The following is a 26575-nucleotide window of genomic DNA, read 5'->3' on the forward strand; positions in this document are numbered from 1 at the left end:
ATCGGAAAATCGATTATGCTTATAAGTAGCCAAGTATGTTATAAAAATATATATAAACTCATAAACCATTTATCTCGAATGATTACGTTTATTGTGAAAGTTTATTTTCATTTTTTCAACTAATAATCAGAAAATTTTTATAAATAACTTTTATTACAATTTTTATATTTCATAACTACGTTTTGTTTTTTCATAAGTACGATTCACCTAAAATGCTAACCGATATAAATAACCAATGTGTAAATTGATATAAGTTGTGCATTTTATAAATGTTAAATTTATTTTTTAAAATATAAATTATAAATGTTAAATTTATTGGATGATATAGATTTTATCATTTTTTATTTAGACAATTTATTAATATCAATCTATAATTCCCCAAGGTTTTAGCTATGCGATTAGAACATTGTAATTTATTATTTTATATAAAGCAGTATTGACTTTGCTGCTTTTATCGGCTTGCGTATCCTTATTTAAACGTGTCCCTGAACGTGGAACATTCATTTTCCGGTACATTTATTCGGCCGATGTTAAGTCGTAATTGTGGATCGATGATAGCGCAAATTAACGTCGAAAATACTGTACCGTAATTATACGCAAGACTAAAAATAAAATGGTGTCATGAAAACTATATCGGGCATTATTATACTTTTTACGCAAGGATTAAGAATTTGACCTAGTAATCTAATCACATGAATGTCTAAAGCACATTTTAAATTATTTATATTTTCAAACAAAAGATTGATTAGAATAAATTTTTAATATATTCAGTGGTAAAATTTCTATGTTTCGATTGAAAGAAATTAAATTTTTATTTTACAAATCTTATTAAACATCGTGATTAGTAATCGATAAATGTTAATTGTGCGGAACATTAGGCATTACTTCATTCTTGTACTCCCACGTATAAAAAGAAATATTGATCCACCTTTTTCCTTGACTAAATAATTTTATATGAACATATTTTGAATATAATGTGTGCTATATGTATAGTGTACTTTACCATAGAACTATTAATAATAAGTATATAAAATATATCTACTAATAGTATAAGTAGTATGTAGTACATTTAAAGCGTGGATATATTTAATAGTATAAAAGTGTTGGTTTCTCTCTATTTCACTTTTGTATAATATTATTATGTAGATTTGATGTACATAAGTACTAAATTTGTATTCGCTCCATACTGCATTAACACCAGAATATTTTTAAATATGTATCTTCTGTTATCAATCAAAAGTGATTTTCAGTAAAGTCTTCCCCTATATACTTTTGCATAGTTTTTGATTGGTAAAAGTTAGTTTGAACAAATCAACAAATCAACAAATCGCCTGATAGCATACATAGGGAACTTTAGAACAGTGAATCATGACGAAATATTTTTCTCTACAATTAGTACAGTCACTTTCAAAATCTACTGAAATCAATATGTAGAAATGTTTGAAATACAAAAACATTCAATTGATAGTGTTTTAAAAAATCATAAATATAAATGTTATCAGTGATCGGAAAAATATTACATACGTATTGATGTTCTCGAATGTTATATTGAAGCGTATAACCATGCAGTGATTGAAAAAAATGGATGTTAAGTGAATCGATTCGGTAGTAAACCTGAGAACAGTCTAAAAACTTTGAACGGTGCAAAATTGTTCCTCTGTTGCAACAATTAATGTAACAATAATATGGCTGGAAATTTTTGGCAAAGTTCACATCAGTAAGATATTTCTAGAAGTATTATTATTATAATTTTGTGTCGTTAGTTATTCAAGTATTTTATGTTTTAGTCAACAATGGCTTCTAGATAAACAAGACCTTGTTCGAGAACGACAACATGATCTTTCTATTTTAACAGAAGAAGAATATCAAAAACTATTTATCTTTTTCTCAAACTGTAAGTTATATTGTTAACCTATTTAATAATATTTAATAATAATATTCTTTTAACCATAAATTATACACAAATAAATACTGTTATTTTATAAGATATTTTTATAATACGTTTTTGTTTCTTTCAGTGATTCAAGTACTAGGTGAACAATTAAAACTTAGACAACAAGTTATTGCTACAGCAACTGTTTATTTTAAAAGATTCTATGCGCGTAATAGTTTAAAATGTATAGATCCCTTATTATTAGCACCTACATCAGTTTTTTTAGCATCCAAAGTAGAGGAATTTGGAGTTATTTCTAATACCAGGTTAATTACAACTTGTCAAACTGTAGGTATGTGTCTGACTATAAACTCTATGAATTGAACTGAATTAAAAATTAATATATCATTTAATACGTATCGCATATGCTTTCAGTAAAGAATAAATTTAATTATGCATATTCTCAAGAATTTCCATATCGTACAAATCATATTTTGGAATGTGAATTTTATCTTATGGAACACTTAGATTGTTGTTTAATTGTATATCAACCATATCGTCCATTACTGACACTCATTCAAGATGTGGGTCCAGATGATCAGTTATTAACACTTACTTGGCGTATAATTAATGATAGTTTACGAACAGATGTTTGTCTTCTATATCCTCCATATCAAATAGCAATTGGTAAGATAATACGCATATTTCGTTAATATATTCAAATAATATATGATTTAAATTTTTATAAATCATGTATTGTAGGATGCTTACAAATAGCTTGTGTCATACTACAAAAGGATGTAAAGTCATGGTTTGCTGAACTGAATGCAGACATGGAAAAGATTCAAGAAATTGCTCGATATATTATTAATTTATATGAGCTATGGAAAACGTATGATGAAAAGAAAGAAATTCAGGGATTATTAAATAAAATGCCAAAACCAAAAGCTGCACCACAGCGCTGACAAGAAGAAACTTTGCCTTCTAATATTTGGAACTGATAATAACATTTTTTGAAACAAGTGTGAACAATTTATTCAAAATTAAATAAACGATATAATTTAAAAATTCCGTTGTAGATTTTTGCTTCAAAAACGAAATCCTAATTAAGTATTATGCAATATAAAAACATATTGTGTACCTTGTGCGACGAAAGTAAATTTTACAAATTATATTTAACATTATAAAATTATTTTTCTATTGTATAAATTGGTGAAATTTATAATTCTATAATAAAGGTAACAAGTTACTACCTCTTTAAAACACTCATTCATTTATCAATTCACCTAAATTTGTTAAAAATACATTAATGTTACCGATTCTATATTTATGCACATCATGTCTTATTCTAGACAATTGAAATTTCCTTTTTTATATTGTTCCGTTTTAATTCATGATAATTTGATTATACAATGTGTAGACGATTTTTTGGTGTACATATTTAATAAATCACTTATATTACAAGTACTAAAGTTAAAAAAATACAGTATAACTAAAGATGAAAGTTTTCTCGTATTCTGGCACATAATCTTAGAATTTTGTTTGACTAACTGGAACCTTTAGAATACCGTTTCCAAAATTTTTTCACATCGTCATGTCCTGCCTTTGTAACTACCATGGTCCGTTTTCTAAATAATAAGAATATTAAGTTTTATATATGTTTTAAGTGACATAGAATGACATAAAATATTCATTTTATGAAGTATATATAATTACCTTTCACTTTGCCAAATTAATACTCCAGTAGAAAGGGCATGATCTCTAAGTACTTCAAAATCGGTCTGAGAAAGAAATTGACTATATAAAACCCCTTCGCTAAATATAAACCTGTTCCTTTCATTTTCCCACAATTTAATTTGATCTACAATTGTAGGGGGTAAAACTGGAGGACCTGCCTCTATCATTTTACTGTGAGCATGTTGCTGCAAATAACTGTTAATATAGCAAGGTGCAAATTAACTGTTTTCTTTCATATTTTTTAATGTTATGCGAAGAAAATTATTTTAAAAAAACATACCCTACAATTTGAGTTGCAGTGATACCACTTTTTAGGGCTTGACGAACAGAATCTCTTGTTAATATTGATACGACCAAATTTGGAAACCTGCAACAAAATATCAATAAATATTGTGTATACGATAAAAAAGTTGAACAATATAATGGAAGCACCATTTATAAATTTGTATTGTATTTTTAAGATTAGTAGCCAAAAATTGTACACATTACACTCGCTTGTTAAGCAGTATATAAAGTTTAAATAATTCCATCATCTACACCCAAAGACATCCTATAAAGTCAAAGTAATTTTATTAATGAAATTGAAACTAGAAGAAGTGTACTAAAAAGTGTCAAAAATCTAATAAGAATAGCATTAAAAAAATTTGTGACATTTATGAAAAGATACTTATAGGCAAAGTTTACAGATATATTATACATGAAGTATAGAAAATGCCTGCTGTCCCCTGGCGTGAAACGCGAAAGATGTCACGTTTCTCGTTCAAAATTCATTAAAGGTTAGAGATAATCTTACTGTACATTAATAAAGAATTATTTTAATATACACGATACTTACATTATTTTGTACAACTCTTATATATCTAAAATATATTTTTTCAAAAATACCTGTACAACATTTCACAAAACAGACCAAGTAAGGCAACTTGTAAATTTGAATTTGTATAAGCATATACTCTGTAATTCGTTTCAACAACAATGTATCCTTCTTTTTCTGGATCTCTAGATAATGGTTTGTTTTGTCCGGTAGCAATATTTAATGCTAATCGAGTAGGATAAAATCTGAAAATATAAAACATCTTAGTAATATAAAACAACTAATCTTTAATATATTAAAGATATGAACAAATTTTTGAACAAAGATTACATGCACCAAATGTCATGATTTGTTGATACCTCCAATTCCTTAGCAGACAACTTACTATATCACTTAAGTGCAATCATATTGTATTATTAATAGCAAGCATTACCTTCCGGCTTTTCGTTTCCTTTGATAAACTAGGCCAAATTCGCGTAAATGTTGTAAAAATGTTAGTAAACCCTCAGACATTCCTTCTGTACTATAATCCTTACCAAGTGTTGAAAAATTTAATTGAAAGAGAAATGTAAGGCATTCAACTAAATCGAGACCTCTTGCTTCTATTGTGTCTAGATATTGTAAAATAAAGTACCACACCTGGAATTATATTTAAAGAGAACAAATATTATATAGTTGCTATATTAATAAAAAAAGCTTTTGATTATTGTGAGTACTTTATATATTAAATATTATAAATTTGTTCCTAGCTACCTGTGATGCAGTTTCTAATAACAAAAATTGAAATCCAGCTTGTGTGATAACTGGACTTCCATCAGCTTCATCTCGTTTCATTAATCCAGCATGCAAAAGTATTCTGACAGCATCAGCGGAGATACCTGTAAAATAATTATTAAACAATGTAATTATATGTTTTTTAACTGTATCACTTGTATCTTCTTTTACTTATACCTTCTTGTTGTTGTGAACCAACCATATAATGCAAGACACATTCCCATCTTTCTAATGCATATGAATCTAAAAATGCTACATCTCTTGGTTTACTGTCAGTTTCCATTTGGTTTGACATGGTCCATGGTTTACCACCTCCCAGTAAAACAATTTTTAGGTTTTTCTTAAATGTAGCATTTAGAATCCACCCAGGTAATCCTCCTGGTATGGAAACTTCCTTCCACACATTTAATTCATTTAATATCAACACTACCTTTTGATGTTCCTCAAAGTAAAGTTTAGAACACCAAGACGCAATGACTGCTTGAGGTACTGGTTGTTCGACAAATAATAATCGCATAACATAGTGCTTAGCTATTACGGGCAATTCACGAAAAACAGCTAAACAAATTGGAGGATTGTGATAGAGTTTATTCAATACTTCCGGAGGTCGTGATTTTAAATATTCTTGAAGATTTTTAGATTGCAATCCGGTGGGTCGTAACAGATTCTTCCCGGTTATCGTACTTGACATTATTTTCTGTATTTAAAATGAAATTATGTGTAACATTGAGAGATAGTTGAAAGTTGTATTTAATTTTAGAATGTACAAATTTTCTTGATTTATCTGCTTTTTTTGTATGAGTAATAGTATAAATAGTCTACACATTTAATGTTATACATTAAATAAACATTACATTATACAATAATTACGAACTAAATGTCTACAACTTTATTTTTCTTCTTTAATAATTGAACACACTCGCGGCGCGGCAGTTCTCCTCACAAATATATAATATACACTACTATACCATGAAACATAAAGAAGATCGTGATTGCACATAGATATTCATCTCATACTAGCTCATATAAAGGCCTTTGGCACAACTTCAAGCCGCTGCTTGATCCGTTAGCGAGGGTAGACGTAGAAATCTTCTTTGCTCTCATTGGCTGACGATTCACAACTCGGACAGAATTCACTGCGAATTGGATACGCAATAGAATGGTGGGAATCTGCGCGCCAGCTTAAAGAGTAAAAAAAGCGAACAAGAGTAGGTTCCATACTGTACATAGTATATATGTACAATCGTTTCTCAATTCAAGAACTTTTTCGTTTGCGCACTTCGCTGTCGGCAATCCAATTCAAGAACCCTCGTTCCGCGACAGAGCTTATCCGTCCTCTTCGGTGTGATTGGCTAATGCTGGTGAATTGCCAGTGCCATTATCCAATCACATTTGTGAAATCTTCCACACACCACTCAGACAGATTCCAAACAAAAAGTCTTAACCAAAACAAGCGGTCAAGAGCGACAGAGTTACATTGTCCAAATCGTTACGTTATTAGGTTGCTGCATATGAGATGTCGGATTTTCATGATCTGCAAATGTTTGTCTCCCTGCTAACATTATGTTGTTATTATTGTGTGTATTGCCCGCATCATATTTTGCCAAATAGATTTCTTTGCAAATTCTTTATTAAATCGCAAGAAACAATTTCAGTATTAAATCACCCAGGATCACCCTATTCACCCGGAATAAATACTTTGTTTGCGAAAATAGTATTAAAATCTTCATAGCCACATTTATTCATACGGAAAACTTTAGAAAAAGATATGACGTTTACACTATTCACTTGCAACATTCATTCATTCTCTCGCGCTGACATTCATGTCATTGCAATACATTCGAAACATACCTCAATGTGCATTGAGCATCGTTCGCAAATTCGCCAGTAAGTGTGGTCGAGAATACTACGGGGCGAAAAATACAAGTCGAATATCGCGCCACGTGTTTCAGATGAAGTGCAGGTGTATGGATGCGCGAATAGAGTGAGAACGCAAGCACGGTAAAGTGAGAAGGCCTAGATTTCTTGTCCGTGTGAACGACACGCATACATACGAACATATGACAATTTATAGTTGTACATAGACGCGTAAGAAAACAAAAAGACATAAGTTTGGAGCAATTTTCATAGTAAATATACGATTATTGAATAATAATGTTTGTCACTTCGCGTGTCATTCGTGCTCTCAACGTGAGTTATTATATATTTTAATATATTGTAGCTCTTATGTTATCATAACCTCTTCATTAATCTTACATAACTTTTAATTTGTAAATATATATTTTTAAAAAGACTAACGTTAGGTATTAATCTAAGACCAACGTAATAATAATAATAATTATACGAAATAAAACTGCGTAGTTTCGTCATTCTATAATATTTCGAAAAGAGAACGGAAGTACACGATTATATGAAATGTCAGATAGTTTTACCATATATATTATAGAATCGCATTTATAAATAATATAAATAGATTAACTTAAATGACGCATTATGTTATTAGAGTTTGTATTTTGTGTCACCTAAAGTAAAAACTATTTTACACGTTAATGAAATGTATATATTAATTGATTTGCAGAAATCAAAATTTTTATGAATTAGTTGTAGTATATTTTTAACTAGATGTGTTATTTATTTTTCAACATACTATAACTTAAAACATAAATTTTATTAATAGAATGCTTCTTTTTACATGTAAATTAATAATATATTTTGTTTATACAGAACTGTAAACATGTTAGAGGGCTACACACTTCAACGATTCGTACATCAGATCAACTCTTTATTGTACGTACTCTTATTTGTAACATAGATACATTACTTGTCAATCAAATATTCATATCATTTGAATTCTAGCATAGAGATAGTGAAGAGGACAATCCAAAAATACCATTTGAATTTAATGAGGCAAATAAAAAACGTATTGAAGCCCTTCTGAAAATATACCCAGAAGGCCATAAACGTGGTGCAATGATACCTCTGCTAGACTTAGCTCAACGCCAGCATGGATGGCTACCTATTTCTGCTATGCATAAAGTAGCAGAAATATTGAATCTACCTAATATGAGAGTATATGAAGTAGCTACATTTTATACTATGTTTAATAGAAGACCAATGGGGAAATATCATGTCCAGATCTGTACATGTACACCATGTTGGTTACGAGATTCTGATTCTATTGTAGATGCTGTAACTAAAGCTACAAGTTGTAAAATTGGAGAGATGTCTGCAGATAAACTGTTTACAATATCTGAGGTTGAATGTCTTGGAGCATGTGCTAATGCACCAATGTTTCAAGTTAATGATGACTATTACGTAAGTGTATCTATAATTTGACATACATAATGGAAGTGAAAATGTTTCTGTGATTTTCTAAAAACAATTTTTTTATTGGAGAATAGAAAATTTGTAAGCAAATAATATTCCTTATAGGAGGACTTAACTCCAGAAAGTGCTACTGCTATAATAAATGCATTGAAAAAAGGTGAAAGACCACCACCAGGCCCACAAATTTCATCCAGATTTGCCGCAGATCCTGCAGGTGGATTAACATCGTTAACATCACCACCACCAGAACCTGGTTTTGGCGTTAGATCCGATTTGTAATTTTTTCCTTACAAAGTTAGTTTGTTGTATAATCTGTAAGTGATAACAGAATAATTAAGTATTTAAATAGACCATGTAGCAATAATTAAACAACTTGAAGTTTAATTTATTGCTCCTGAAGAATATTTTTTTAATGTATCACTCGTTTTTATTTTATTTTAAACTTTTACCCTTTTTTATTAATAAATATATCGTTACCTAAAATGTAGAAAGTTAATTCCTGTTTATTAACATTACGATTGATATAAAATTATTAGAGTGTAAGAACTCAAAAATATCAGGCCGAGAATTATTTTTAAAAGTATCTCATGTCTTATAAATGTCGGAATTCCGAAGATTTCGAACACCCAAATCATCTTTTAGTTCAAGCTTCGATGAATACGATCATGAATTGGAAATGTTTACAGATACAACTAAGTGGTTTGTTCTGATTATAATCCTCGTACCACGTACTCCTCGGATTCATTATGATATTTGTCATAAAGGATTAAAAATTATACAAAATTAATAAATTAAGATGAATAAAAGGGAAAATAAATCATATTATAAATATTTTCAATATTTCAACAATTTTGTCAATAATACATATATGTACAATATTAAAATATTGTATAATATATAATATTAAGAGTGCTAATATTAGTACTCTTTCTTTGTACATCAAAGAAAATCATTCATTATTCACTATCAAGGGTAAATAGAAAATAATAATAAATAAACTATTACTAATAATAGATAATATGTACCAAATTACTTGTTCGTAACACAAGCATATAAACACAGCAGGCAATCAACCGTGATCAACACTTGATTGGATTTCTATTGTATTCTATTGGATCTTTGTGAAGTTTCTTCTCCGTCACTTTGAGCAGATTCCAAGCAGAATTCCTGACACCATTGGATACCCTAAACATCAATGGACACACTGGCCTTGGGTAAAAAATTCAAGGACAGTCAAGAGCGATCTCCCAGTATCCTGACTGTTGGTGTAACCTGACAGTATGTCCATTGGTGTCAGTGATCCTGCTTGGAATCTGCTCCAAGTGGTGGAGAGGAGACCTCACAAATGGGATTGAACGATTCCAAAGGATTGCCAATGGATTTCCATTTGCACCATCCAATCCCATTTGTGATGGGTAATTCTCCCACTTCTACTTTTCTGGAAGAAAGTCGCAAAGCGGTCAGTATGTTGGGAGATTTGGTTCAGAAGTCTGAAAGGTCTGGTATGGCCTATTTCAGCCTTCCCCTTCTACAACGCTGTTCTCCAATTTTTCAGTAGCGAGTATCCCCACTCTTCGCCTATATGCGCGCGATGCAGTTTTAACCTATTCAAACCTACTCTTTTCCATATCATCCTGCAATGCTGTCATCTTCTCTCAAAATAAAAGAAAATGTGTGTGTATGTGTGTGTAATGTATGTATATGTAACGCTAATTATATAGGGTGTTCCAAAATTATGGTACTTTCGGGAAATGAGGGATTCCTGAGATTATTTAAAGTAACATTTTCCTTAGCATAAATGCAACCCATGGCTTTGTTTAAGAGATATTTATGAGAAATTTATTGATATTAACGGAAAACACTGACCAATGAGAGGCCAGCTCAGCTGGCGCAAGGCGTCCGAACCAATGAGCGGACGAAGCTCATTAACTCAACCGCCTCGTGGTCTCGCCTCTCATTGGTCACTGTTTTTTCATTAATAACTCGTAAACAAAACGACTGATTGCATTTGTGCTAAGAAAAAAATTCACACAAATATATATATATATATATTTATATATAATGTATTAGAATTAATTTTATTCATAACAAGTAACATTTCATACGTTTTATCTGATCGAATTAATATGATACACGGCGATAACCTCAAATTTGGGAACATGTCAAGTCTGTCACTTACCACAGTAAACGTATGACCGTGCCACTGGTGCATACTGTCATACGCTGGTGCGCACCACACCACGGCCTCCTCGTGGACTCCCACCCAATTCGCATTGCGTCTGCGTCTGTGTCGTGACTATATAGCAGAGGGAGGAGGTAGGATAGCGCCTCCTCATCGCGAGCGATTTCTATCTCTTCTTTCCGAGCGCCTTTATCCCCGCCATTTGAATACGCATCCAGCTCTGCGCAGTCGATTTAGAAAGAGAACGGGAGATGATCGAAAGAGAGAAAACGAAACCAGCAAGCTCTATGTGTCTGTGTCCACGCGGATAACAAATCTAGGCAGTCTCACTTTACCGTGCTTGCGCTCTCACTCTTTTCGCGCATCCTTATCCATGAAGCTCTATCTGAAACACGCGGCGCGATATTCGACTTATACTTTTCGCCCCATAGTCTTGAAACGGCAAACATTTTTACACTCAATAAAATTTTTGAAATCCCGTCAGCTACATTTTAGCTAGTGGTTTCTAGTTTATGAATCTACACAATTTTGTTAATTCTGCCATCCCAGTACTTTGTCAACGGTGATGGGCAGCGATCAATATTTTTCTCTACGAGAAGCATTTTCGAAAGCAACAAATGATCTCACAATTTTATATGATTTTTACTTTTATAAATTTAAAAAACAAAGCTGAAACGTGTATTCATATTTCCTTAAAAACACTACATATTTAATTTAGTAATTACCTACAAAAGATTCTCAAACTCATAGATTTCGAGAATTAGAGTTAAGAATTATTGACGATAAGAACAATTTACCGGCAAAAGAGATTAAAAAAACTATATTAAACAATTCCAAAACGTTTAGTAAAAATCGTGATCCAGAATCTACAACGAAACTAGGAATATAAGGAAATGTTGTTTGTAGGTCAGGGTTACATAAAAAATTGTACTTTATTCAAGCATCGACATTCTCACTTCTAGAGTGAATACGGACGAACTTTCCTGCTTGCAAAAATTTGAGACCCTGGAAAGAACCGTTATTATTATACAGAGAAGCCTGTGGAGCAAAGGAGGTTGTTAATTTCATGGTGCGATTGGAAAAGACGAAAATTCGAATTTTACAGCTCGTAATTCTGAAATTTTAATCTCGCGCCATACTTCCACACCCCGGCGAAATTTCACCAGCACCCTCATCCTGGACAGATCCTTAACTGCGCACTTTGTGGCCCGTGATTTATGGTTGTGAACCGCCCGGCCTGGCGGGCACAAGGCCGAAAAGTCCTAGCATATGCCAGGCCTCGGACAAGGAGAGTTTCCGCAAGTACCGTTAATCCTTTTATTGCTGGTGTAAATGTAAGTAATTCTAAGGATTCCTGATACCTGTGGAAACTCTTTTTGTCCGAGCTTTGGCACATGCTAGGCCTTTTCTGCCTCGGTACCGCTAGGTCGGGTGGTTTACAATCCCAAATCTTGGGCCTCGGGGTGCGCAATTACGATCTGTTGTCACTGGCTTGGCTATTGCCGATCAGACATGTCGCACGGCATGCTAACGCAGTAGCATAGCACGGGGTTGGCTCGGTCGATACCAAACGGCTCGAAAAGCCGAACGTTGGAATTTTTTAATCGAGCGTTCGTCTTCGTCGCTCCTCCTCTCGCGTTATCGGAGATCCGGTAAAAACAAACTTCTGCTGCTATTCGGTGTTCCTCCTGTAATCACAGGCAGTGATCGATATTGATCGAAGACGGTGACAAAGGTTAACGTTGTGTAGTAGCGAGACCGTGCGAATTAGTCATCTTTCCGTATATTGTCATTATTCCATCTGAGACTTGGTCTCGCTATCGTTAAACTTTAGAATTAAAGGCTGTACAATTCGACTTTTCGCCTATTCCAATCAAACCATAGAATTGACAACAACCTCCTGTGATCCACAGGCTCCTCTATATAATAACAACGGTCCTTTTCAGGGCCTCAAATTCTTGTACGTATAGTTTTAAGTTTCATCAGGGCAATGATCCCAAATACAAGGCCACAGAATTGTACAGGAATATTTATTATACAATTGTCCAAAAGTCTTGCATCCTCCTCCTCAATCGCCTGATTTAAATCCAATTGAAAATTTATGGGATCAATTGGACCATAAAATTCGTACAACACCTACAAGGACAACAACAGAGATAAAACAACGTTTGTTAGACGAGTGGAAACGGATTTCGCCGGATTATTTAAATAAAATCATCTGTAACATACCCAAACGATTACATGAAGTAATAAAACGAAAGGGTCAACCGACAAAATATTAATATTACGATAACATGATTAAAAAGATTTTCATTTTCTTCGACCAATCTTCGACCAATATCGATCACTGCTTGCGATCATAGGAGAGATAGCGAACTGCAACAGAAATGGGCCGTGCCTTCTTCTCGTAGAAGAATGGTACATCAGTTCTACTTCTACAGAACACTTGAAACTTTACTTTGAAGGCGACTTTATTTGCACGAATTTGTTCAAAATGAAAATATTCACCAATATTATCATAATGATACACAGTGTTCTGAATTTTCTTTTTATGAAACATTATTTTTTTCATCAATTGATAAATCATTATGAGCTAGCCGTATTTTTAAAGAGAATTTTAGGACTTGTTAATTCTGTCCCAGATTCTACTTTAGGACCGAAACTATTCCTCGTGCCAATGACTTAGCCTCGTTTGGCACGATTTCCTGTGATCTTTTACCGACATCGGAAGGAAGACGAATCGACATAGCGTTCGGCTTTACAAGTGGAAGTGTACCCTTCTTAAATGACACTGAAGAGATACGAAACGCTTCAAACTTGTTATCTTCGTCTACTCCCCTGCTCGATTGACCTGTGTCGACACAGTGGAAACGTGTACTTTACAAGAATCGGCTTGTTTAGTCGGCAGAGCTGCATGGCAATGCTAAGCCAGTTGCAACGAGCCTTTAGATACCTACTTTCTTCTTCGAAATTATTATTTCGTAGCATACAAATTTGAAATCTGCATTTTAGACGCATGTTTATACAGAATGAAGAAAATTATTTCGATCACTATATGTCAATTGAACTAGTCTTCAATGCCTTCGTATAAATACAGTGACTCGCATTAATAATACACGATATTGTTAGAAGAATTATTGCTCCTTTTTATTGTTTACGATAGTATTATTGCACTTCTTAAAGTAGAAACATAAATTTTGTTTATTTATTGCGCATGTTCTTTTGTATAATAAGCGATAAACAAGATTGTGACCAAATTTAACGTCGCAAAGATATTCGGACAGTAAATGAATTGCATTAATTTTATATAAAATGAAAATCTTTTTAATCATGTTATCGTAATATTAATATTTTGTCGGTTGACCCTTTCGTTTTATTACTTCATGTAATCGTTTGGGTATGTTACAGATGATTTTATTTAAATAATCCGGCGAAATCCGTTTCCATTCGTCTAACAAACGTTGTTTTATCTCTGTTGTTGTCCTTGTAGGTGTTGTACGAATTTTATGGTCCAATTGATCCCATAAATTTTCAATTGGATTTAAATCAGGCGATTGAGGAAGAGGATGCAAGACTTTTGGACAATTGTATAATAAATATTCCTGTACAATTCTGTGGCCTTGTATTTGGGATCATTGCCCTGATGAAACTTAAAACTATACGTACAAGAATTTGAGGCCCTGAAAAGGACCGTTGTTATTATATAGAGGAGCCTGTGGATCACAGAAGGTTGTTGTCAATTCTATGGTTTGATTGGAATAGGCGAAAAGTCGAATTGTACAGCCTTTAATTCTAAAGTTTGATCTTCGCGCCAGACTTTCACGCCCGGTGAAATTCTACCAACACTCTCATCCTGCGAGATTATTACTGTGCAGTTCGTGATCCATGATTTATGATTGGGGAAGCTTGGGGAAGCCCAGGGTCGAAGGGTCCTAGAATGTAATTAGTGCCCGGACGAAAAGAATTTCCGCAAGTACCGTTAATATTTTCATTGCTGGGCATTGTAGACCAATTCAATTGGCATACAATGACCGAAATAATTTTCTTCACGGAATAAACATGCGTTTAATATACAGTTTTTCAATTTGTATGCTATGAAAGAAAATGGTTCAGGGGAGGATATCTTGGAATATCTAAGCTCAGCAATGAAAAGATTAACAGTACTTGCGGAAATTCTTTTCGTCCGGGCACTAATTACATTCTAGGACCCTTCGGCCCTGGGCTTCTCCAAGCAGGGCTATTCACAATCATAAATCACGGATCACGAAATGCGCAGTAATGATCTCGCAGGATAAGAGTGTTGGTAGAATTTTACCAGGTGTGAAAGTCTCTCTGGCGCGAAGATCAAACTCCAGAATTACGGGCTGTAAAATTCGACTTTTCGCCTATCCCAATCGAATCAAAGAATTGATAACAACCTCCTGTGTTCCACAGGCTCCTCTATATAATAATAACGGTCCTTTTCAGGGCCTCAAATTCTTGCAAGCAGGAAAGTTCGTCCGTATTCATTCCAGAAGTGAGAATGTCGATGCCCGAATAAAATATAATTTTCTATGTAACCTAGATCCACAAACAACACAGCCATATTCTTATATTCCAAGTTTCGTTGTAGATGGTGGATTAAAATGACTACTAGACGTTTTGGAATTGTTTCATATAGTTTTTTAATCTTTCTTGCTACTAAATTTTTCAATTTTCAATCATTCCGAACTCTAATTCCCTAAATTTCTGAGTTTAAGAAATTTTGGTAGGAACTAAATTAAATACAGCGAGTCGCATTAATATTCGGACACGATATTGTTAGAAGAATTATTACTACTTTTTATTGTTTATGATATTATTATTGAATCAATTGTTTTCTCATATAATAAAGCACTTCTTAAAGTAAGTAGAAACATAAATTTTGTTCATTTATTGCACATGTTCTTTTGTATGATAAGCGATAAACAAGATTGTGACCAAATTTAACGTCGCAAAAATATTCGGACACAACATCTTAGATGCCAGAGTAAGATACTGTACTACATTGACGACGTTGCTAACACACATTGTTTATAAACACAACATCTAATTCGTCGTGAGAACTCGGTACTACAGAAAGTATTGGTGATAGCAGACGCTTTACTTGTGAAAATTGGAAGAAAAGGAAGATATACGTCTCTTGAAATCCGACAATTGGCTATTTATCACAAGGAAAAGGAAAAATCATAAAGAGATATAGCCAAATTATTAAATATAAGCAAGAGTAGCGTGGCAGATATAATACGTCGATACATTCGTGAGGATTGAATCGATTTAATTCCCTAGAAAGGTGGTCCAAAATTGTTAGAATCTCGCGACCAACACAAGATAATAAGAAAAATAAAGAAAGATTCTGGACAAAATGCTACAAAATTAACAAAGGAGTTGTTCGTAGAATCTGGGAAGAAGGTACACCCGGACACAGTGCAACGGGTATTAAAAACTTATGATTACAACGAAAGAGTTCCTCGTAGGAAGCTATACGTAAATGAAGCAAATCGCAAGAAAAGATTGAGTTTTGCGAAAGACAACTGGTGGAATGATGTAATATTTTCGGATGAAAGCAAATTTAATCTTTACCGATCCGACAGTCAAAAAATGGTGTGGCGTGAAGTAAATACAGAATTAAAGATTTCAATTTTAAGACCGACAGTGAAACACGGTGGTAAGAGTGTAATAGTGTAGGGTTATATCTCGTCTGTAGGTGTAGGTGAACTAGTTTTTATCGATGGTATTATGGACAAAATGAAGTATTTGGACATTTAAAAACAAAAATTTAATTACAAGTGCTACAAACATGGGAGTATGTACAGTTTTAAGTTTTATCAGGACAATGATCCTAAAGACAAGGCCAGAATTGTACAGGAATATTTATTATACAATTGGCCAAAAGTCCTGCATCCTCCTCCTCAATCGCCTGATTTAAATCCAATTGAAAATTTATGGGATCAATTGGACCATAAAATTCGTACAACACCTACAAGAACAACAACAGAGATAAAACAACGTTTGTTAGACGAGTGGTAACGGATTTCGCCGGATTATTTAATTACAATCATCTGTAACATACCCAAACGATTACATGAAGTAATAAAACAAAAGGGTCAAACGACAAAATATTAATATTATGATAACATGATTAAAAAGATTTTAATTTTATATAAAATTAATGTAATTCATTTACTGTCCGAATATTTTTGCGACGTTAAATTTGGTCACAATCTTATTTATCGCTTATTATACAAAAGAACATGTGCAATAAATAAACAAAATTTATGTTTCTATTTACTTTAAGAAGTGCTTTATCATATGAGAAAACAATTGATTCAATAATACTATCGTAAACAATAAAAAGGAGCAATAATTCTTGTAACAATATCGTGTCCGAATATTAATGCGAGTCATTGTATGTAGTCTTCCTAAGAGTATATACATGAAAGTTCTAGCTTTGTTTTTCAAATTTTTAAAAATAAAAATCGAATAATATTATGAAGTTATTTGTTGCTTTCGAAAAAGCTTCACATAAAGTAGAATATCGATTGCAGCCCGTTGACTAGTATTGAGATGGCTGAATTAACAAAATTTTGTAGACTCATAGTCTTGAAAATATTGTCTAAAGTGTAGGTTACGGGTTTTCAAAAATTTTAATAATTATAGATATGGTCGCCGTTTTAAGACGTTCGCAAATATGCTGAACTGTGTGGTCGAGAATTCGAATAGTATTTTGGATAGAGCACCACAAGTGGATGCGCGAATAGAGTGAGACGCAAGCATGATAAAGTGAACAAAGCTATATTCGGTCGGTGTGACATGTTTCGCTTGTGTTGTACTGATGTTGTGCTCTCTTGCTCACTCGCCACTTTCTTTCTCTGTCTAAAACTGTGAGGGCAGCACTGTTTCTTTGTGTAGCGTCAACCAATCAGGGAAAAGCAGTGTCTGTACCTGCCCTCCTATTTATAGGCGCTTTGCCGCGACATCGCTCAGTACGGCTCAGTGTGCCGAAGGAATACTGTGTTCCCCTCATTTCTCCTCAACCGGCCATTTTGCTACACTGCGTTGCGTTATACTAAGGTTTATTACATACCGGCACGCGTTCATTTGTATGTGTATGTAATATGTGTGTAATAATATTAGTCTAGAGGGAGTTAGTTACCTAGTGAATGTGAATACTTTAAAAGTTTTGAGGTTATAGCGAATTTTGTGCAAGGATAACGTTCGTGGTGTTATCGTGATACAGCAATATTTAAATATAAAATCGTCCTTTAATTCGGACGAAAGATTGAACTTTTAAATTAATTGTGTGAGCTATGAAAACTCTCGAGTTAATTCTATGTCGATGACATGTCGGCTCCAAATAACGTTAAAACAATGCGGGCGCATAGACTGGCCTATCTGGCCGTCTGACAAATATGAATTTGTGGCATAATTTCGTAATTTTCATAATTGAACATGGTCAAAGAAAAACCAAATTCAATTCGTATTTACGATTCGGAAGGCTACAGACGTAGGGCTGCATGCATCTGTGTCAAAAACGATCTTGAGGATGAGGTAAGCCAGCAGATGGCAGCCGATATTTTTTTCTTGAGAAACATTGTTTTTTTCTTTAACATCAGTTTCTATCGTTCTCACCAATGTGCAAATTAAATACAGATAAAAATGTTCTATCATTTATAATGTTACAGGTACTTTTGGTTACATCCAGTCGAAGACCAGATAGTTGGATAGTGCCTGGTGGTGGAGTTGAACCAGAAGAAGAACCTGCAGTAACTGCATTACGAGAAGTAAGAGAGGAGGCTGGTGTGTTAGGGCAATTAGGCAGATGTCTCGGCATATTTGAGGTAATAAAATGCATTATATTTTAATTAATGTTAAAGTAATAATGATAATTATTAGTAAATAGTATCAGGCGTAACACAAATCTCTTTTTACAGAATGTGGAACACAAACATAGAACACAAGTATGGGTTATGAGAGTAACAGAAGAACTACCAGAATGGGAAGATTCACGTGCTATTGGTCGAAAGCGAAAATGGTTTACCATACCAGAGGCCTTACTCCAGCTTGCTCAGCACAAACCCGTCCAACGTTCTTACATACACAGCCTCAACAATACCAATCCACGACATAATCCGAATATTTCACCGCCTCACCATTCACATACTACTGTAACATCGATTCAGTTAATGAATAATTCTAGTAACAATTCCCATCTTAATAAACACAGCTAATATTAAATACCATCCATTTGCGTGACTATTGCCATCAAATGTTAAATATTTGTTGCTGCTCCTTTCTCGTTAAATGTTTATAACAACAGCTGCAGTTGTATTTTGTATGTAAAAGAACATGGCTTATATCTTGTCCTTTTCTTCTTCTTTTCCTGTTATTAGTAGTACAGTTGCTACGAATCATGTTACTATAACTACTAGTACTAGTACTGCTATTACATAATTACTACTACTATTACTATTGTCATTAATATTGCTACTATACTGTTAATGCTACAATTATTACTACCAATACTGTTACTACTATTATCACAATTGCTATCATTGTCATGTCATTACTATTACAATCATTAGATTCGTTCGTATAGATTAATTAATAAACTGATCCACAAAGGAGCAGTTTTACCAGCTCAAGTCTCATTTTTCTCATGTTTTTCCAAGGGAAGCAAATAATGCTTGTATTCTATAAGTAAATAAGTACATCATTTTCATACGTTAAGTGGATGGTATTTCATGCAAAACAAAACTCTGGAATTAGATTACCTCTCATGTTGTTTGCATATACTCAAAGAATGTTACGAATGTCATAATTAAACATATCTATACCTCATCAGTTTGTTTCTTTTGAACAACATTTTTGATGGTATGTGATACTGCTTTGTAGTTGATTCTGCAATCATTACAAATTTTTACATACTATGAATCAGCATGTAGTTTACAGACTGATTTGTTTAAGAAATTGCAATAGGGATTGCTTAGAATATACAATTTGAAGAAAACAAGAGTTTTCTCTTTATAAACTATAAAACTAATTGATGCGGAAATTATTTAATTGTAAAATGAAATATAAATATGTGGTTGCACCATGAATGATTTTGGGTTTGATTTTTTTTGTAATTATATAATTAAATTTTCTGTAATTTTTTGGATGTTATTAATCTTGAATATTGTAATTCTATACTTATCATTATTATTAACTTGTGTATTATTTCAAATTGAAATGATTTGATTTCGCACAAAAAGTTGCCAATAAAGTACAATGGAAAAACTAGTACAATACAGTCAACATTTCAGTAAAATGGTTGGACAAGAGCTCATCTATTTAAGTACTTTAAGGGTGTGCGTTAATCGACGTTGTATATCCACGTGCATCGAACTTCGCTTAGAAAGTAATTTTCAAAACATTTTATGTATCAGCTGAAAACTGTTTAAGTTTTTCAAAATAATATTTTTTATTTACATATTATAGGTGATGTATTCACATTTATATATTTCCTGAAATATATATTCCTTTTCAATATCAATTACTTGTATAGTATACAAAGTTAGGTTATGTACTTGAAAACTTACATCCTTTGCCAATAAAACTTTCCTTATTTTTATTTATAGATGTATCTTTATTAAGATGACTATTTTTTATAAAGAAATACCTAAAAACATGGAATATGAGCAAATGGATGATGTTGAGGATATGGATGAAAGCAGCAATGACAGCGATGAAGAAGATTCTTCAAACAACGAAGGAAAAGAGGATCAGAATAATGAGTCTAGTGTATATCTTCCTGGACAACCACTAGAAAGTGGAGAAGAACTTGTTGTTGACAAAACAGCATATAAAATGTTACATCATGCACAGTCTGGTGCACCTTGTCTTAGTTTTGATATAATTTTAGATGATTTAGGAAATAACAGAGAAGATTATCCCTTAACTATGTACCTAGTTGCTGGAACTCAAGCAGCCAGAGCTCATGTAAATAATCTTCTTGTTATGAAAATGAGAAATCTTCATAAAATAAATGAAGATTCTGATGATGAATTGGAAGATGATGAATCGGACGATGACGAGAACAGATCTCCAGTAATGTCTGTTGCACCAATAAAACATCAGGGTTGTGTTAATAGAATAAGGTAAATATATAGGAGTTTTTATAATTCAATCATCTTTTCAGTTTTTATATAATTTACACAAAAATATTAAATGGTATCAATTGAAATGTATTATCTATAATATTTGGTATGTTTCTTCAGAAGATTTTAGTATTTGTTAAAATTGGACCACTTAATTAATTTACATTCACACTACCCTGTATAGAGTGTTAAATGTAATATATTTGTTAATACTTGATGAATTTTTAAATATCGAGCTTTCTTGTAAATTATAAGCTTCATCAAGAAAATGTAAGCAAACTTTTAAAAAATATGCAGAATTAGTAATTTTTATTAAATGAAATGAAGTATTATTATTAGTTAATTATAAAATTATTAAGTGATGCATTCTTCGAATAAAACTATAATTAACACATTGTAATTCGCAGGCAAGAGTATAACCTTCAGGCAAAATCTTATACTAAAAAAGTTATTTCATTTATTAACATGTTGTGTCTCATTTTTAATTGATTTTGTATATAGTTACAATATGAATCCTACATCACACATAATGAACTGAAAATTTTGTGAAAAAGGTACGAGTAGGTAGGAATCCTAAATACTAACTCCTAACATATTAATAAAAAACTATTAATGGTCATCATGTATAGGTAGAACCCAATGTATGCTATCAAAAGTTTTTTTTCAATACCTCGATAATAAAAACCTTCAGCCAGAATTTAATATACAGGATCCCTTCTCTCATCTCCTCATTTCTTTAATATTTCAGTTCATTATAACAAAGGAATATTACTATAGTCTTAAATTCAATCTAGGTTTTCAAAATATTTTCTACAGATATCTAAAGCATTGCATTAAGTTAACATATAATAATAATGCACAGGTAACAATAATTTGTTACTTTACTGATCAATTTATATAGTTACTCTTGTTAATCTAATAATTTATGAACATTTAGAATATCTTTTTGATATCTCATTTTTAGTGACAAATCTTGCAAACTATAATACTAATATTATGCAGTAATGAGATTGTTAGTATTGTAGGTGGTTAGATTTATTGCTAAAATGATAATTTTATACAAGTAAACAAATAAATAAACTGTAGCATCCCAATAAGAAAACAAAGTTGATTTTTGTATCTCAGTCACCCAATGCAGTGAAATAAAACTATTATTATACAGTTTTCTGTCCACCATAAAACTACGCAATTTTTTTAGCAAATATTTTAAAAAAATCGAATGTAGCAAACATATTTGAGATAATATATTAGAATATATTTTTACATTTTAACAGGTATACAAAAATTGGTCAAACATCATTAGCAGCAAGTTGGAGTGAATTAGGTCGTGTACACATTTGGAATTTAGAAGAACAATTAAGAGTACTTGAAAATGAGGAACAACTTCGTGCATATCGCAAAAAGAATGATAAAAATGATAGTGATACCAAACCGTTATTTACTTTCAAAGGACATCTTTCGGAAGGGTATGGTCTTGATTGGTGTTCAACAGAATTAGGTACTTTAGCTTCTGGTGACTGCAAAGGCAACATTCATATATGGCGCATTGATGACAATAATGCTAGTACAACATGGCATGTGGATCAAAGACCCTACAATTCACATGCACCACACAGTGTTGAAGATCTTCAGTGGTCTCCCAATGAAAGACATGTATTAGCTTCATGTTCTGTTGATAAAAGGTATATATTTGGTCATCTGTTTCTGTCTTTATATTAATAGACTTCATGTTTTTACCTTTTTATAAATTTTGTATACAATATCATAATGTTGTTGTAAAACTTTAACAGCATTAAAATCTGGGATACAAGGGTAACACCACAATCCGCCTGTATGTTAACAGCAGTTGATGTTCACACAGCTGACATTAATGTAATCTCATGGAATCGTAAAGAAAGTCAATTTCTTGTGTCTGGTGGTGATGATGGTTTAATTTTTGTGTGGGACTTGCGTCAGTTTGGTTCTAATACACAGCCATTAGCTATGTTCAAACAACATACTGCACCTGTTACGACAATAGAATGGCATCCTCAGGAAGCTACAGTATTTGCATCTGGTGGAGCTGATGATCAAATTGCAGAATGGGATCTATCAGTAGAAGCTGATCAGGCAGAAGATACCGAAAACAAGGGACTGAAAGATTTACCTCCGCAATTGTTGTTTATACATCAAGGTCAAACAGACATTAAGGAACTACATTGGCATCCTCAATGTCCTGGTGTAATAATATCGACAGCACACTCGGGATTCAACATATTTCGTACAATTAGTGTATAAAAATTTTATCTGTTTTATAATATATTGTCCAGAAAAAACTTTTCAGTCTAATATTCCTTAATTTTATTTGTAAACAAATTTTTTTAATTAAATTTGGCTACATATATATTTTTCATTGAGCACATCTTACACAATTATTTTTGTGCTGAGATAAATGACAAATGTTTTTGGTACATTAAATATATGATATATAAGTCTAAATAGTGTTTAAAGAATTATTCATTTATGTACTAGATGTAAAGATAGAAGGTGTCTAATAGTGGGTCTACCATGAGGGCAACTCCAGGGATTTTCCATTTGTGCCATTTGCGTTATTAATTTTTGCATTTCGTTTTTATTAAGAGCTGTACCAATCATAACTGCACTACGACAAGCTCTTGAGGCCAACATTTGTCTTACTCGAGATGGGCGGAATATGTGGTTTTCTTTATCTTCTATACCACATTCCCTAATGAGAAAAATTAATTCTTCTATGTCATCTTTACCAAATTGCCAATAGCCACTAACTGGTATACCTGTCAAATCTATACGATGCCCAGGTTCTGCTGAAATAAAATGTACTTGAAATTAAAATTTACATTACAATTATTCAATAACATTTTTTTAACGAAAGTAAAACATACTATAAAGTAATCTGTTTGTATACTGAAAGTATGACTGTCGATAAAAATATAATGAAATATAAACTCGATCGTATTTTAATAATTTTTTTTTCTTTTAATTAAGAAAATAAAAAGAATGACTTTTTGTGTGATTTCTGTTTTTCGATTTTCGTTAGTAAATCTTTTTGAATGCACGTAAATTGGTATAAGCATTTTTATATCAATATTATAAACGTTAATTTTATGTTTACCTTCAAAATTAATCTTGAACGAAAAGCCATTATCTTCAAATGTTTTCAGATGTTGAATTAATATTGTTTCGTTCAAGGAAGAAAGATTTAATGATTTAGGAGCAATTAATTTTTGCGTTTTTAATTGCGTTTCTTTATTTAGTTTTTCGAAACGATATTTTTCATCTGTAGCATGCTGATCAATGATAAATAAATCTTCATTTAAGCGAGCTATGATAAAACCAAGATTAAATTGGCCTATGATCTCCATCTGCAATTTGTTTTTTATTTCACAATAGCTGAATTTTAAAAGTCGATAGTTATATTAAGTACAAAACATCATAAATGTTGTAACCTCATGAAAAGATTCCTTTGTCAATTCCCGTTTTAATTCGTCTTCAGCATTATTTTGGTTTGAATCCATTTGTGCTTTATATTTGATTCTTGCACTAGTACCTGCATATCTTGCCAATGCATTTTTAGTTTCTTCAAGTTTTTGTTTTATTGTGGAAATATTAATTGACATTTCTGCATTGTCCAATGTTTTTATCTGACTTATATCATTTTGTACATCATAATTTTCATCGTCGTAATTATCGCTTTGTGTAGTTTTCTTTATTTTATGTTCTTTTACAAATTCGTTTTTACTGTACAGCTCAGAGTGTACATTTTGTAGTCTTTTCGCTGGAGGATCCTCATTTGAAGGGGAAATTGGTCTTTTTATTTTTAATTGTAAATCTTCCAATGGCTTCACAGTTAAATTCCCCTGTAGTTTGTTCCACTTTGTTGTTAAACTAAACTTTAGGCATGCCAATATTAAACGTTCTTGTGTACAAAAAATTGTTCTTTTATCTGGAGTTACATTAATATCTGTTGATTGTTTATTTAGTTTTAAGTTTAAAAAGATAAATGGATATTGTTTATTATTATATTTATGGTAAATATGATTTATCAGTTTACTGATTTTTGTAAGATTACATGGTCGACCATTTATATAAAGAAATTGTCTATCTGGAGTAGAACGTCCAGTACTGTGATCACAACTACTAATATAACAGTCCCATTCAAAGTCTATAACTGTATTATTTTGCAAGTTATATTCTTGCAGAGTCGATTCATTAGGATGAAGCAATTCAAGTTTAACAAGTCCATCGGAAGATCTTTTACCAAATATTATATTAATATTATTCAAAATGTCACTGGAGCTTGTAGTATTGATTACTTGATTAGAAGATTTACCTGACACTAAATTAGTACATGTCACTTTGGTTTCAGTAGAAACCAAACAATAACTATACAATAATTGAATGGCATGAGTATATTCTTTTTTTAAATTTTTTTGAAGTTCTTTTGCACGAACAGGCAGACATTTGAAAATGTCTTTAACATGTACAGTAGTCCCTACTTCCCTTGCGTAAGCTTCTTTTGTTGTTAGTATACCGTTATGATCAAATTGTAGTTTGAAACCATGTTCACAGGTTGCATGTCTTGTAATAATAGTCAAGTCAGATAAAGAACAAAGGGAACTAAGAGCTTCTCCACGGAATCCAAATGTATTTACTTCTATTAAATCTGAGAATTCTGTTAATTTGGATGTATGATGTTTCAGTCCTGATGAATAAAAAGAGATTTAACATAATATATATTTGTCGAACAAAATATTTTTCATTCTTTATAAGGTAATTATTTTACAAGAATGAAATGTTAACTGATGAGTAAAGATTTATATCTTACTAGTCTATAATAAATTTCTATACATAAAAGAAACAAGTATCATAAAAAAGGAATATACCTAATCCTTCAAAATCTTCTTCCAAGACACCACTACCATTGTCACTGACACTAATACATGTTTTTCCATAATCTTTCAATTTAATATCAATTAACGTAGCTCCACTATCCAAACTATTTTCTACAAGTTCTTTAATGGCAGTTGCAATGTCTAGTACCACCTATTAAAAATATAATGTATTATTTTAATTAAAATAAAGTGAAATGGATACTATTATAGAATTTTGACATTCAGGTAGGTGTTAATAATATATATAAATTATAACTATAATATATATCATAAAAAATTTTGGAACGATTTCAATCAATCATTAGTTTAGCTTAATACAAATTCGTAACACAGGACATAATTCTCGTTAATTTTTCATCCATATAGTTACTCTTGTAAAATGTTAATTTTTGTTAATATTTGCCAATAATATTTATGAAATACATATAAGAATAATACAAATAAAATAAATATAAATATGTGTATTGATATATACAATATAATATACAATATCTATAAGATATACAATAATGATTTAATAACTATTAGCTAACTGTTAATAACCGTTAGTTAATAGCTTATTAATTTATCGTTTATAAAATATTTATGTCAAAATAATAACAAATCTCACAATTTGACCTTACCTGTCCAGAGCATATTTGGTGAATCGCTTGTTTATTTATAGCATTAATTTTTTTCGATTTTTCTGTTGTTGGAGTTGGGTCTGTCATTTTTAATGTTTCATTTTAGGAAAATAAAAAAAATATATGAAATATATTCTTCTTTTATATTAGAGTTTTGTTCATTTTCATGCATATACTA

General features: G+C 31.9%; 6 protein-coding genes across 9 annotated transcripts in view; 4 read left to right on the forward strand and 2 right to left on the reverse strand.

Moving 5' to 3' along the window:
- Positions 1 to 1366: 1366 nt before the first annotated feature.
- Positions 1367 to 2941, forward strand: CycC (cyclin C). The gene is made up of 5 exons (XM_033474685.2): positions 1367 to 1717; positions 1788 to 1894; positions 2019 to 2225; positions 2309 to 2560; positions 2636 to 2941. The coding sequence occupies exons 1-5, from the start codon at positions 1686 to 1688 to the stop codon at positions 2836 to 2838; spliced, it is 801 nt and encodes a 266-aa protein (XP_033330576.1). The 5' UTR covers positions 1367 to 1685; the 3' UTR covers positions 2839 to 2941.
- Positions 2942 to 3123: 182 nt separating this feature from the next.
- mrn (general transcription factor IIH subunit 4 marionette) lies at positions 3124 to 6164 on the reverse strand. 2 transcript variants are annotated; one of them, XM_076527186.1, is made up of 7 exons: positions 5376 to 6163; positions 5178 to 5302; positions 4858 to 5063; positions 4496 to 4669; positions 3891 to 3977; positions 3590 to 3805; positions 3124 to 3501 (listed from the first exon to the last, which is right to left on the reverse strand). In XM_076527186.1, exons 1-7 carry the CDS (start codon positions 5887 to 5889, stop codon positions 3420 to 3422), a joined length of 1404 nt encoding a protein of 467 aa, XP_076383301.1. In that variant the 5' UTR covers positions 5890 to 6163; the 3' UTR covers positions 3124 to 3419. The 2 variants fall into 2 exon arrangements, with proteins under 2 accessions (XP_076383301.1, XP_033330575.1); XM_033474684.2 differs by lacking the exon at positions 3124 to 3501 and having other exon boundaries at positions 3590 to 3795; positions 5376 to 6164.
- A 1051-nt stretch (positions 6165 to 7215) lies between these two features.
- Positions 7216 to 8942, forward strand: ND-24 (NADH dehydrogenase ubiquinone). The gene is made up of 4 exons (XM_033474686.2): positions 7216 to 7388; positions 7923 to 7985; positions 8055 to 8513; positions 8631 to 8942. Exons 1-4 carry the CDS (start codon positions 7353 to 7355, stop codon positions 8802 to 8804), a joined length of 732 nt encoding a protein of 243 aa, XP_033330577.2. The 5' UTR covers positions 7216 to 7352; the 3' UTR covers positions 8805 to 8942.
- Positions 8943 to 17710: 8768 nt separating this feature from the next.
- Positions 17711 to 19566, forward strand: Aps (diphosphoinositol polyphosphate phosphohydrolase 1 Aps). Its single transcript, XM_033474782.2, has 3 exons — positions 17711 to 18276; positions 18411 to 18566; positions 18660 to 19566. Exons 1-3 carry the CDS (start codon positions 18178 to 18180, stop codon positions 18954 to 18956), a joined length of 552 nt encoding a protein of 183 aa, XP_033330673.1. The 5' UTR covers positions 17711 to 18177; the 3' UTR covers positions 18957 to 19566.
- Positions 19567 to 19964: 398 nt separating this feature from the next.
- Positions 19965 to 23832, forward strand: l(2)09851 (WD repeat-containing protein 1 l(2)09851). Of its 2 annotated transcripts, none has more exons than XM_033474780.2 (4): positions 19965 to 20205; positions 20346 to 20864; positions 22139 to 22546; positions 22655 to 23832. In XM_033474780.2, exons 2-4 carry the CDS (start codon positions 20362 to 20364, stop codon positions 23139 to 23141), a joined length of 1398 nt encoding a protein of 465 aa, XP_033330671.2. In that variant the 5' UTR covers positions 19965 to 20205; positions 20346 to 20361; the 3' UTR covers positions 23142 to 23832. The 2 variants fall into 2 exon arrangements, with proteins under 2 accessions (XP_033330671.2, XP_033330672.2); XM_033474781.2 differs by having other exon boundaries at positions 19965 to 20125.
- Positions 23181 to 26575, reverse strand: part of Pms2 (mismatch repair endonuclease PMS2) — a 3552-nt gene continuing 157 nt past the window's right edge. The window contains exons 1-5 of one of the 2 annotated variants that reach the window (XM_076527080.1): positions 26398 to 26575; positions 25766 to 25925; positions 24329 to 25584; positions 23995 to 24244; positions 23181 to 23683 (exon numbers count right to left, since the gene is read on the reverse strand). The exon at positions 26398 to 26575 is cut by the window's right edge and continues 157 nt beyond it. In XM_076527080.1, the coding sequence (XP_076383195.1) occupies positions 23361 to 23683; positions 23995 to 24244; positions 24329 to 25584; positions 25766 to 25925; positions 26398 to 26484 (2076 nt within the window). In that variant the 5' untranslated portion in view covers positions 26485 to 26575 and the 3' untranslated portion in view covers positions 23181 to 23360. Of the gene's footprint in view, positions 23687 to 23994; positions 24245 to 24328; positions 25585 to 25765; positions 25926 to 26397 lie in introns of both variants that reach the window. The other variant, XM_076527079.1, reaches the window with a different exon arrangement.

Source organism: Megalopta genalis, chromosome 17 (genome assembly GCF_051020955.1).
Source record: "Megalopta genalis isolate 19385.01 chromosome 17, iyMegGena1_principal, whole genome shotgun sequence".
Taxonomy (NCBI): domain Eukaryota; kingdom Metazoa; phylum Arthropoda; class Insecta; order Hymenoptera; family Halictidae; genus Megalopta; species Megalopta genalis.

Coding starts and splice junctions, on each gene's coding strand:
- CycC (XM_033474685.2), top strand. CDS start 1,686: ATGGCTGGAAATTTTTGGCAAAGTTCACATCA. Junction 2,226..2,308: donor TACAACTTGTCAAACTGTAG/GTATGTGTCTGA, acceptor ATATGCTTTCAG/TAAAGAATAAATTTAATTAT. Junction 2,561..2,635: donor TCCATATCAAATAGCAATTG/GTAAGATAATAC, acceptor CATGTATTGTAG/GATGCTTACAAATAGCTTGT.
- Aps (XM_033474782.2), top strand. CDS start 18,178: ATGGTCAAAGAAAAACCAAATTCAATTCGTATTTACGATTCGGAAGGC. Junction 18,277..18,410: donor AAAACGATCTTGAGGATGAG/GTAAGCCAGCAG, acceptor ATAATGTTACAG/GTACTTTTGGTTACATCCAG. Junction 18,567..18,659: donor GATGTCTCGGCATATTTGAG/GTAATAAAATGC, acceptor CTCTTTTTACAG/AATGTGGAACACAAACATAG.
- ND-24 (XM_033474686.2), top strand. CDS start 7,353: ATGTTTGTCACTTCGCGTGTCATTCGTGCTCTCAAC. Junction 7,986..8,054: donor CATCAGATCAACTCTTTATT/GTACGTACTCTT, acceptor TTTGAATTCTAG/CATAGAGATAGTGAAGAGGA. Junction 8,514..8,630: donor AAGTTAATGATGACTATTAC/GTAAGTGTATCT, acceptor TATTCCTTATAG/GAGGACTTAACTCCAGAAAG.
- mrn (XM_076527186.1), bottom strand. CDS start 5,889: ATGTCAAGTACGATAACCGGGAAGAATCTGTTACGACCCACCGGATTG. Junction 4,670..4,857: donor AGGAAACGAAAAGCCGGAAG/GTAATGCTTGCT, acceptor TTATATTTTCAG/ATTTTATCCTACTCGATTAG. Junction 3,806..3,890: donor ACTGCAACTCAAATTGTAGG/GTATGTTTTTTT, acceptor CTATATTAACAG/TTATTTGCAGCAACATGCTC.